General features: G+C 40.1%; 1 protein-coding gene across 8 annotated transcripts; it reads left to right on the top strand.

Moving 5' to 3' along the window:
• Positions 1-294: 294 nt before the first annotated feature.
• On the top strand, positions 295-3,518 carry LOC100280234 (uncharacterized). 8 transcript variants are annotated; one of them, XM_008674530.3, is made up of 4 exons: positions 295-580; positions 1,599-1,749; positions 2,768-2,848; positions 2,937-3,518. In XM_008674530.3, the coding sequence occupies exons 2-4, from the start codon at positions 1,627-1,629 to the stop codon at positions 3,144-3,146; spliced, it is 414 nt and encodes a 137-aa protein (XP_008672752.1). In that variant the 5' UTR covers positions 295-580; positions 1,599-1,626; the 3' UTR covers positions 3,147-3,518. The 8 variants fall into 8 exon arrangements, with proteins under 8 accessions (XP_008672752.1, XP_008672753.1, XP_008672755.1 ...); XM_008674531.3 differs by having other exon boundaries at positions 355-580; positions 1,604-1,749; XM_008674533.4 differs by having other exon boundaries at positions 385-580; positions 2,943-3,518.
• The last annotated feature ends 8,364 nt before the right edge of the window (positions 3,519-11,882 follow it).

Raw genomic sequence — 11,882 nt, 5'->3', positions numbered from 1 at the left:
TATAGCGACACCCTTATAGTGTCTCTATGAATATATGGGCCGTGTTTCCATCCCGTCTATTGGATCACGCGGGCCGCGCAACAAAGGAACACGACTAAGCAAAACTATGGGCCATCGAATCTCATCCCGTTCTGAGCTTGGGCCGGGATGTACGTGTCCCTGTCACGAATGTCGTGGAGCTACCAGGCCCATGATCCAAGTGACCTGTCCCCAACTTTTCGTTGACTACCGTATCTCATAATCATAAGAATCATAATAACACGCACACACCATCTCATATCCACTTTCCTGCTTTTAGTTTCACTGACATGTGGCCTCAAGCACCGACCCACGACCTAGGGGTCTACATGTCATGGACTAAAATCGCTTTTTTGTACGTGCGCTGGGTCGAAGGATGCCGGCCGCAACGCTTCGTCCTCCGCGTCCGCTTTCGCCTTTCCCCTCCTCCTCCTCCTCTCGACACCACCAACACAACACCACTCCACCGCCGTTCGAATATTCCAAGCTTGAGATTGGAGGAGGAGGGGAGGGGAGGGGAGCCGAGCGCAGAACCCTAATTACCTCCATCGATTGCTAACAGGTGCGCTGTTTCCTTTGTCTTGCGCCCCATCTTTGCCTGTCCATCCTTAAATACGGGAATTCTAGTTGTTGCTGTTGCGAGCTGGCGGGCTGCTGCCCCGCAGATTCGAGTAGCGCTTCTTGACGCACTGTCATTTCCTTGTGCTTGGCTCAAGGTATCTGTCAGTTGTTTGCATTTGGCTTCTAGTTTCGTGAGGTAGTCTCAGTATTTGGTTCAAGCTGTCTGCCAGCTGTTGTGCGAAGGCTGTTTTTTTTCCTTATCCAGTTGTGAATTGTGATTGTGGTCCGTTTGGGGATATATAACCTGCGCCTTCTGAATCGTATCCCAATGCCTTTCGATGCCACGACTGTTCTTCCGCAGTGGCAACAGAGTGTTGCCATCATTGTTATCGTGAATTGATTCAGTGCGTGTGCTGCTGCTCTTTAGTTTCGACATTCCTCGATACGCCATTATCGGTTGCAATTCGTTCTAGTTCAAAATCCGTCTTGCTTCCAGATTATTGAACTCGTGCTATACCATTCAGTCTTTTGAATTGTTCCTTGAGATGTTCAAGGCTGCTATTGGCTGGAGTTTTTTTTCCAACACTTGTTTGGCACTACGCTCTGTCAGTCAGTTGATTGGTTCATCCTAACGAAATGTCTTGCTTCACACGTTTTGCCTGAGCTTCATTTTTTCTGTTTGGGGAATACTTTTTTATTTTTGAAAAATGGAAATGATTGCCTTTACATCATAATGGAAAACAGGCGTGGTTGGTGCTTTTGTTATTGTGTTTGGTGTTGTGGTTGGCATGTACTGAAATTCCACTCTAATCTGTTAGCTCTGGCCAATCACATTAAAAAACGTTCGTTACAAGCCTAATGGCACTTCCTGGTAGCTGCTGCTGTTCTGATTTTCTATTTACACAGTTCAGAAGCAAATTGTAATGTAGTTGTTTGTTGGTCTTAGTTGAGACTGCTTATTTTCTGAGAAAGATGTGGTAACATGCCTTTAATGATGGTAATTTCTTCGTCTTTTGCAGCTCAGATCTCAGAGGCAGGGGAGGTAAAATGCCAAGAGCAAATGAGATGTTCAGGGCAGATTCTAGAATGATGGTGGTTTTTGGTGCCTTGACATCGAAACCAGAGCAGCTGACATTCGAAGAAACCCTCAGATTTGTCAAGAAAGTGAAGGTGAGTTGAATGTTTTAATAATATATTATGTCATCGCATGGTTTTCATCTCTGTGTAATCCAAACGCCTATTCTGAGTCATTGCCTTGTCTAGTAAGTTGCGATGATTTTGCTGGTACCATTCACTTACAGTCTAGTACTGAATCTCATCTCATGTTTTGATGCATAGAGTTACCAACTATCTGAAATCTATGTGATTGGAGGCACAATTGTGGGTTTGTAACCTTGGGATTGCGCAATGTGGTGGTGTGTGTGCTCGTGTGCAGTCCTTGTAATCGAAAAACAAAAACATCCAAAATGTGGGGTTTACATGTATTCCTACTTGTAAGATCCTGCTGATACCTGAGTCTAGGATTTTGAGTGAACAATTTTGTTGAACTTTTTTTTAAACCTACACTCCCTCTAGTCTAAACTATTATAGTTCACTTTAGCTTTGTCCTAAGTCAAACTTATCTAACTTTGACCAAATTTTTAGAAAAGTGTGACAACATCGACAAGTTGAAATACATGCCCTATCAAGACATGTTTCAAGGTGAATGTTTTTTTTTAAAAAAAAAGTGCTGGCAGGAGTTATGACTAGCTTTTAACGGAACTAGTTCCTTATTATAATTATAAATGTTGATGCATTGTTCAAAGAGAAGTTTGGCTTAGGACAAAGCAAAGGTGAACTATAATCTGAAACAGAGGGAGTAGCACATAGAGTAATCAGCATGATAACTTGCTTGCCCTGCAGGTAGCAGCTTTCTAATGAGTGATTGCTCATCATGTTGTATGTTAGCTCATCACCTGGGAATTGCAACCATAGTTCATAAAAATATATATATATATACTCTGGAGCTCCCCCCCAAAATGTGCTAGCTGTTTAAAACAATCAGTGGAAAAGAAATGAATGAGTTAATTAAGAATGCAAAGGTACATAGGGAAGAGAGACTGTACAAAGAGAACTTTTGACCGTGAAACTCAATTCAAAACTTCTGCTGGTCTCAGTTACTCGTGCTCTCATGACCTTTGCTTCACAGGCCCGCGATTACATGCTATACCTGTCATTGTTCGACATTCTTGGCAGAATGGAACTATCCCAGCTCGATGCCTACCGAGAGGTAGGCGAGTGCCATCCTCTTCCCGGCCACATTTGCTGAGAGTGGACCCTTATATCTCTCATTACTGTTTCTCTGTTTGCTTTCCCAGTTACAGCTGCTGTTTGGAAACCACCCGGATCTGTGCGAAGAGCTCGAGAAGTTCAGGCCACCGGTGCCTACAAAGCAGGCAGCAAACAACATCTGGCCCTGGGTCATTGTTTGCGCCGTCCCGTTGGTTGCGGTCAGCCTGATCCCGGCGCTCGGAAACCCAGTGCTGTGGTTCGTTCAGCAAACTGTCGGCGAGAAAATGGCCGCCTGATTGAAGAAACCACTGCAGTACATATGCGTGCAGCGGATGAGCGTGCGGGCCTCCTGTCATTTGCGCCATGGCAACTGGCAATCGAATCAGCATTGTCTTTATATATGTGTGTATATATGTTAGAGTAGCATTCTGGAAGGATACTCGTCTTCTTGGTCATCAAGTGCCGCTGAGCAAGAAATTTATGCCGGTACATGCTGTCCGGGCGCAACCGTGCAAGTGCAAGCCCACCAAACACATATAGCCCGTTTGGACATTTGAGCTGGGTTCTAAGTGCTAAAGATCAAAACTACGCCCAGGAATGTTATTATGCTAATGCGGTTGCCCCCTCCTGCTTTTTTGTCTATCAATGAGCTGATCAACGTTACGTTAGATTTTATTCTGCACTCTGGAAAAGATACGCTAATGATTAGTTGAGACTATCATTATTCCTGTGGATCGAATTTCAAGTGCTAGGTATTGTACTATATAGAACCCCGATAGAATACGTTGTTTGTCTATGTGTGATTTAGGGGCATAGTTGGATCACAAGAGTTAATTGCTAGTTGGAGTTCCCTAGCTGATTCATCTACTAGTCGTCCTGTTTAGATGTACAGGGGCTAGTTTTTAGCTAGCAAACAATTTGCACAGGTAGGCACTTATCACAGATTCCATATCAGAGTTGACCTTTCTCTGCCTGAAACTGTGACGAACAGGCAGGAGTGTCTGAGACAAACAGCCCTTAATCTGGTAATGGCTCACTGCGGGTACGCTGAGGTCGCTTTGCCGATACACTTTTTATGCCGGAGGGGGGGGGGGGGGGGGGGGGGGTGAGGAAAGTACAAATTTGCAATCTCCTACTAGTACCGACAATGTTTACTTGGGAGGAGAAAGTTTTTTTCGCTGGATTATACAGGTCAAGATCAGGGGGGCCTTGGACGCGCACGCAGACTCAGTGCTGGCACCAAACACGCTAAGGGCTTGTTCGGTTAGAGGTGGATTGAGGAGGATTGGAGGGGATTAAATCCCTTTCTATACAAATTTAAATAGGAGGGGATTTAATCCCCTCCAATCCCCCTCAAACCTCTTCAAACCGAACAAGCCCTAAGTAAAGCGGTCTGGAACGGGAGGACACATGCGCACTTGTGTTTGAGTTTGACACAGAGCTTTTCATCGGCTCGCTACGCTTTTGGAATCAATAATCAACCGCTTACCAAAACAACTGGATTCTGCGCCCTGCATATACATACATATATGGAGGCGAATTCCGGCAGGCCACGCGCTGGCGTTTCACGTTTGCACCTTGCACGAGTCTTAAGGCATGTTTGGTGTGGCGCCTAAGCCGCCACACTTTTTCGCCGGTATGGCGGCTTAGACACCACACCAAACACGTCCTTAGGCTTTTCTCAATGGCAATTTTCTAGCACTCTTTTCAACGTTGTTACGTCGTCAAAAGTGATATAAAATTATGAATGAAACAATAACTCTCAATGTAACATTTCGTTTCACTATTTCATACGCTAACATACTAATTAAATGTTGTAACATAATGGCCAATAAAAGTTAGTACAATATATGAAGATTAAACAAATCACACTCAATGTAGGTTTCACACGGTTTCCAAGATCTTGGAAACGAGTTGACATAGTTTTATCCCCATGAAACTAATTTTATCTCATTAACTCAATCCTCTTAAATGCTATGTTATATTATTAAAAAAATCTAATATGACACACTATTAAATATGCATGAAACCACCACTGAGATCAGGACTAATCCGCTCTCCAAGCTAGGAATTGCGTCCACCGATACACATTTCCCTTCGATCCCCGCGCACCTCTTTCGCTTCTCACTTAAGGTTTTGTTCGGCACGCCAGTATTTAATACATACTGAGATCCCGATGCACAGTGGGGTTGAGTGAATCCATCACATGTCACTTAAATCATGTGTGTTTTCAATTACGGTTGGGATTTATTACATGGCTAATTTTCCATTAGTTTTCATTATGTATCTAGACATAGTGTATATCAATGCATATATCAAAAGCTACGTATTTGGATAAGCTAAAACAACTTGTAATTTGGATTAGATGTAGTATATACTTTACATATTATGACTACATGGATTTTCTGAAATTGATGGTAAAAGGTAGGAACATTGGACTTAGAACAAACTAATATGATATGTAACAAAAACGAAGAGAGTAAAAGTTCCTCACTCTTTTTCAAAGATAAGATGTTTTACATTTTATAGATACATAGATTTTGCTATATGTACTTGGGTATACGTTATTATAAATATATAATAAAATTGATGTATATAAGAAAGCCAAAACATCTCACAATTCATTACTAAGGGAGTATGTATGTTAATATTTATAAGATTTAACCAGGTAAATACCCATGTGTAGCACCAAAAAAACATAATATAATGAAAACATATATATGAGTATATGTTATTCCATTACCTAAAAAGATAGTATATCATGATGTTTGAAACATCAATTTACATAAACTTTCACAAAGGATAGATAATCAAAATATAAGTCCAAGTTTTGATGCGAAGTTGTCCATGTCGACCTATTGTACTACTTTATGTCTATGGTACGCTAAATATAAGCTTGCACTTCTTTAGATATTAATTTTTTCTAGAATTTCCTTTCTATGATGATAGTTAGATCATAGTCGTTTTGTATTGTTTGGTCACCCTCAATAGTTTGGCTAAGAGAACATGATTTGCATTGCCACCGAGCTTAGTTGGTCACTAATCAAAGATGATCCATAAGATTTTTCAAGTCCAAGATACACTGTCAAACTTCTTGTAGTTGGATCATGTAGATGGTTGAAGTTATAGTTGGAAATATCCTATATATAAGTTGTTTGTTGTTTTTAAAGCTTAAGTGTTGTTGACTATCTTAGAAAGATAAGTATCAATGCATGAGATATTACCTCTTTTGTAGAGTTATAACTTGTTTATATACATTATTCTTCGTGAATATATCCTTTATCGATTTTTTATCCCCATTTCCTTTTTGTTTCCCTTCCCCCTTGTTCACATCCTTCCAATAGCCGACACATCCAATATCCTAATGTTCAATCTTATCATGGCTCTTGCTAGCGCTACATATAATTAGTCGTGCGAGAACACTAGTTCCGACAAGTGTACCTCAAAGTTAAGGGGTAGCTTGCCCCTGTGTCTTGTTAACGGTCATTACCAAACTGGGCTAAATAGGAAACTACTTTTGCTTAAATTGAAAAGGGAATGCCTTGTTGTCCAGTAAGCATAAGTGTATGTGAGGTAAAAAAATCCGCTTTCCAGCATGCCATCCTAACACAATTTTTGTGTCTTTTGTTCTTTTGGAAACCCCATATGATAAGCATGGTGTCGTTGCAAAGTTTGTTTGCAGGGTCAATATTCCTAAGCAATATGACTGGACATCCAATCTTAATCTTTAACACATGTGGAGGTAGACCATTGGGTGTCAAAGTGTTAAGGAATTTCTAATGGTAGTAGTTGTGCAGATTGTCCATCGCGCACTCTAAGCTTTAGTACACCATATCATCCGCTCGGACCTATAATTTTCATACTAATCATACCAACCTAGTCATTGCGTGTAGATAATATTGCTAAGAGGTGATACAAGCTTTGCTTGACATATTTGCATTGAGGTTAGCTAATATGCAATCAAATAGCATATCAAGATCACTATCTTTTTCCAAGTGTGTGGTGCACATATATCATGATGAATAATGATTTCGTCATCATAACTCACCTCTTCAAAACCTCCACCGACATGCAACAGGTATTCTGTAACCCACAAGTCACTCTTTGTCCCCATATTATGCATCGGTTTTAGATATCGCATGGAACCCCAAAGATATGACATCCATAGTGAGGCACTAATTATCTGAGCCATCGACCCTCTTTGTACAAAGGGAAGAACCTATCTAAAATCACCATTGAACAACATGGTTTTCCCTTAAAATAGCATCCCAATTCGATCCATTATTGAAAGTGCATCTAGCCCTTTGTGGGTTTTGGTGGATTGAATGACAACAACATTAAAGAACTAATCAAGTTGCTAAGTGCTGAACAGGAAAGTTAAGTATAAAGGATATACTTGAGTTTGACAATGAAAAGCAATCAAAGGTTCAACACAATGCAATATTGGGGATATTCCTCAAAGAGATAAGATGGATATGTGGATAGGAATATCACAAGCAAGATGAAAAAGCAAACAAGTTGGCAGATTCAGAACGAGACTTGAGATAAGCATGAATTGGAGAAGTCACATGCAAGAAGGTTTGCTATGATAGAAGAAAGAGATTAGGAAATAAAGGACATTGATCATATTTAGAAGAAGACGAATAATCAATGTACACTCAAGGTGGTGTGACTTAAAGAAAGCTTAAAAAGGTAAAGATAACAAAGAAAATGACTTCGAGGGACTAAGAAAATGAGAAGGTCAAAAGGACCAAGGTACCAAGGCTAAGGTGAAGAAGGAAGTACTTGCATTTAGTCAAGGGACTAATCAAGCTAGAGAGAAGTAATACATTGATCGAGTGATCTTTGTTGAAAGAAAGATGTGAAGGAAGGATGGACATTGATTATGTTGGTATTCAATGTAATATGACTTGGAGACAGCCTAATAAACTGAAGATGAGGCAAGGAAAGGGCTTCGAAGGACCAAGAAGGGTGAAGGTCAAAGCAAAGAGCTTTTGGGACTAAAGGATCACGACTAAGATGACAATGAGTACTTACAGGGGGTCAAAGGTTTGATCAAGACTATAAAGAGTCATGTTCTACTAGAGATCACAACATTAGAAGACGTGATTTTAAGTCATCGGATTAACTCATATATGATGAGGATGGTTCAAGTCATAAGGCTCAAAGGATGCTAGCTCAAGAGAAGAAGCACAGTCACATGTTCAAGCAGAAGGTATCAAAGATAAAACATGTTATGGCTCATAGTTGTGCAGACTTTGATAGAAATGACCAAAAGTTAGAAATATAGAAGAAATTGGATTTTGGGTTATTCCAGTGTTTGGATAGGTTCTTGATGACCATAGAAACATATAGGAATTCAATAGAGTAGTAGGTTTGCTTAGATTTGGAGTTCGAGGTTCCAAGTGCTAGTTGGAGCAAAAGGTTGGAGAAAAGATGCAAAATAAGTTGGTGGATTAGATGGAGCAAAATATATGACTTATAATGTTTGAATAGACTCAAGGAACATTTGTATAAATCATAGAGGTGCCAAATAGAAGAACCAAGTGAAGCCGAGAAAGTTGTGACAAGGTTGGACTCTCATCTAGCTGTTGTGTGTGCACCAAACCAGTTCGATGGTGCACTAGACTGAGTTCCCAGAGAGGCTATTTTAACGACTCAGACAGTTGGTGCATTGGACCAAAGTTTATTATGCACCAGACCAGTTACGCGGAGAGGCTATTGGAGAGGCTTTAGCGGATGGTGCAATGGACATGGGTCTGGTGTGCACCATACCTCCAACGACCAGAAAGTTCAGACAACAATCAAGTGATGTGGTGTTAACATAGCACGGTCCGGTGAGGTCTGACAGGGTATGGTGTGTACCGGACATGCTACAATGAGAGGTTCGATGCACCTAAAAAGTGTAGAATTTGGACAATGACTAGTTTGACTTTAGGGGTTATAGATACACCCTCCATGCCTCCATGGGTGACAAACAAGTGTTTAGAAGTGTATATACATATCCTAGCTAGTGGAGAACCCTATCTAGTGCATCTCTTTGTGAGATTGAATGATTAACATGTAATCAAGTGATAGTGAGTGTGTATGATCTAGAGTGCTTGTGCTTAGAGCAATAGATCCATGTAAAGAGCTATGAGAGGCAGAGCTTAGAAGAGTTAAGCAACCTCATGCAAAGTGTGCGAGCTTCGTCCATTCACTTTAGGAATCCATTAGAGAGCTTCCAAGTTGTGGAGTCTCGGGTTTGTTGTAAAGCAAACAAAGAGATAATGAAATTCTCGATTTATCATAAGTGGTGATAAACTTGAGCAAGGAAGAGTGAGTTGAAAATGACTCTGAGCCGATTGGCTACCTCCAATGCGGAGTAGGGAAGCGTTTGAGGCTTCACCGAACCACAGGATAAAAACCGTGTGTCTTGCCCCTGTTTATTTACATTACTTGCACTTCTTATTGTACATTTGGTTTAAGTGTTTGCGAAGTGCAGGTATTTATTGGACTAAAACATTGATCCACTGCTACCGATCAAATCAAGTAAGTTAAGTTCAATTGGGTAAAAAGTTTTTATCTTGGCCTATTCACCCCCTCTAGGCGACATCAAGATATTTAAGTACCGCCAAAAGCACTTCCAATTATATCATCGTGAACATTGTCCAGTGCATCAACAGTCTGCCTCCTTTATCATGGTAGCCTCATCCCAAATAATGAGAGACTATACTCCAAGTAGTTTTGTGGTACCACTTTGTTTTGTGAAGTTGCAAAAGGCCCCATATTTGATGGTGAGGGTCTTGAAGCGCAAATGGGCAGTTTTGTCATCAAGCATTATAGTGCATCAAACATGTCTAATGTGAGCATCGAACACCACAATGAATAAAGCACTCAAACAACTTGCAAAACAGGTGGTTTAGCTCTAATATGCACTAGCATACATGTCTGGTGGCATATTCGGTCTGAGCATTAGATGTTCGATAGGTTAACGACTAGTTTTAGAGTCATTAGGGAATAACCATTGGCAAGGCACCAGACATGTCTGGTGTCTTTGGTGGCTGGCAGAATCTTTATGATGGCTAGTTGTCCCCTCGCCTCTATAAATAGAGGGTGACCGATCATTCAGAGGAAGAGAGCACCTTGGGGATGTGTTGACTAACTACTGTGCTTAACTTTGGGCCTCTACTCACATACGATTGGTAGAGACCACATCCGATTATGTAAGAGAGCGATCCCTGTTGTGTTGCATTAGGTGATTGGATCAAGTGGTGCTAGGTGATCGTGTTGCAAGATGATATGCTTGTTGCTCTTGGAGGTTATCGCCTCTTGGATGGCGTAGAGGTTATGACTCCATAGAAGCATGCATGAAATTGTGTGTGGCTCCAGAGAGTAAAAGTTCTTCCCTCTATTTCAAATTATAAGATGTTTTATCTTTTATAGATATATAGATTTTTTGCCATGTACTTAAATATATATATTATACTGACTATACAATAAAAGAATTGTATACAAAAAGCTAAAACGTCTCACAATTCATTATGAAGAGTGTATTTATGTTAATGTTTATAAGATTTAACTAGGTAAATACCCATGAGTAGCACCGAAAAACATAATACAATGACAACATATGTATGAGTGTATGCTATACTATTACCTAAAAAGATACTACAATTGTGGTGTTTGAAACATCAATTTACATAAGTCTTCACAAATGATAAATAATTAGAATATAAGTCCAAGTTTTGATGCAAAGTTGTTCGTATTGACCTATTATACTACTCTATGTATATGATACATTAAATATAAGCTTGCACTTATTTTGGAATTATTTTTTTTCTAGAATATCCTTTTTATGCCAATAGTTGTATCATAAAGTTATTTTGTATTCTTTGACCATCCTCGATAGTTTGAATAAGAGCACATGCTTTGCATGGGCACCAAGCTATAGGCTGTCAGTAATCAAAGATGACCCAGAAGATTTTTAAGTACGAGATACACCGTCGAAGCATTTAGATGGCTGAAGCTACGTTTGGAAATATCCTACATATAAGCTAAAGTGTTGTTGTCTATCTTAAAAAGATATGTATTACCTTTTTTTGTAGAGTTAGAACTTCTTTATATACAATATTCTTCATAAATATTTCATGTCACGATTTATTATCCCCCTTTTCCTTTCCCCTTGTTCACATCCTTCCCAATAGCCGACACAACCAAGATCCTCATGTTCAATCTTTCCAGCACTCTTGATACCGCTACATATAATTAGTCATGCGAGAACACTAGTTTCAGCAAGTGTACCCCAACGTTAGGGACAATCTACCCCTATGTCCTGTTAACGGTCATTGCAATGCTGACCTGAATAGGAAACTACTTTAGCTTAAATTGGAAAGGGAGCGTCTCATTGTCTGATGAGCATAAGGGCATGCAAGGCAGAAAAACCTGTTGGAAAGGGAGTGTCTTATTGTCTGATGAGCATAAGAGTATGCAAGGCAGAAAAATCTGTTTTCCAGCATACTATGCTAACACAATTTATGTGTTTATGGTATTCTTTTGGAACCCCCGTATGATAATCTTGGTGTCGTTGCAAAGTTTGTCCACAGGGTCAATGTTCCCAAGCAATATGACTGGACACCAATCTTAAACTTTAACATATGTGGAGGTAGACCATTGGGTGTCACAATGTATACACGAAGTATTGAATAAACAATATGAATAATAAACCTATTTTTTCTTCTAAACCACTACGAGCCTCCCGAAGGGCACAATACATGATGACTTTCTCCATACTATCTCCTTTTTTAGTATCCATGTGTCACCCATGCTCACCTATAGGGAAGAGTAGAAGGTATGGAAGATCATCATAATACCCATGATACATGAACATCATGTCTGCTCTTATCTTTTCCATGTAAAACTATTCTAGAATTGACTAAAGACAACTACTACTTATAAAGCTGACGACATGTTATATGTTCTCTGGTCCAACCTTTACCTAGCCCTAGTTTGGAAACTCAAACCCCTCAAGATTGAAGGAGAATGGGGGGAGG

Source organism: Zea mays, chromosome 3 (assembly GCF_902167145.1).
Source record: "Zea mays cultivar B73 chromosome 3, Zm-B73-REFERENCE-NAM-5.0, whole genome shotgun sequence".
NCBI classification, from domain to species: Eukaryota; Viridiplantae; Streptophyta; class Magnoliopsida; order Poales; family Poaceae; genus Zea; species Zea mays.
The sequence above is the reverse complement of the archived record's forward strand: the minus strand, read 5'-3'. Positions and strand labels throughout refer to the sequence as shown.

Excerpts from the sequence above, each read along its gene's own strand:
- LOC100280234 (XM_020549684.2), top strand. The coding sequence starts at position 2,653 with ATGCAAAGGTACATAGGGAAGAGAGACTGTACAAAGAGAACTTTTGAC. Across the intron at positions 2,849-2,936 it reads AGCTCGATGCCTACCGAGAG|TTACAGCTGCTGTTTGGAAA; the intron begins GTAGGCGAGTGC and ends TTGCTTTCCCAG.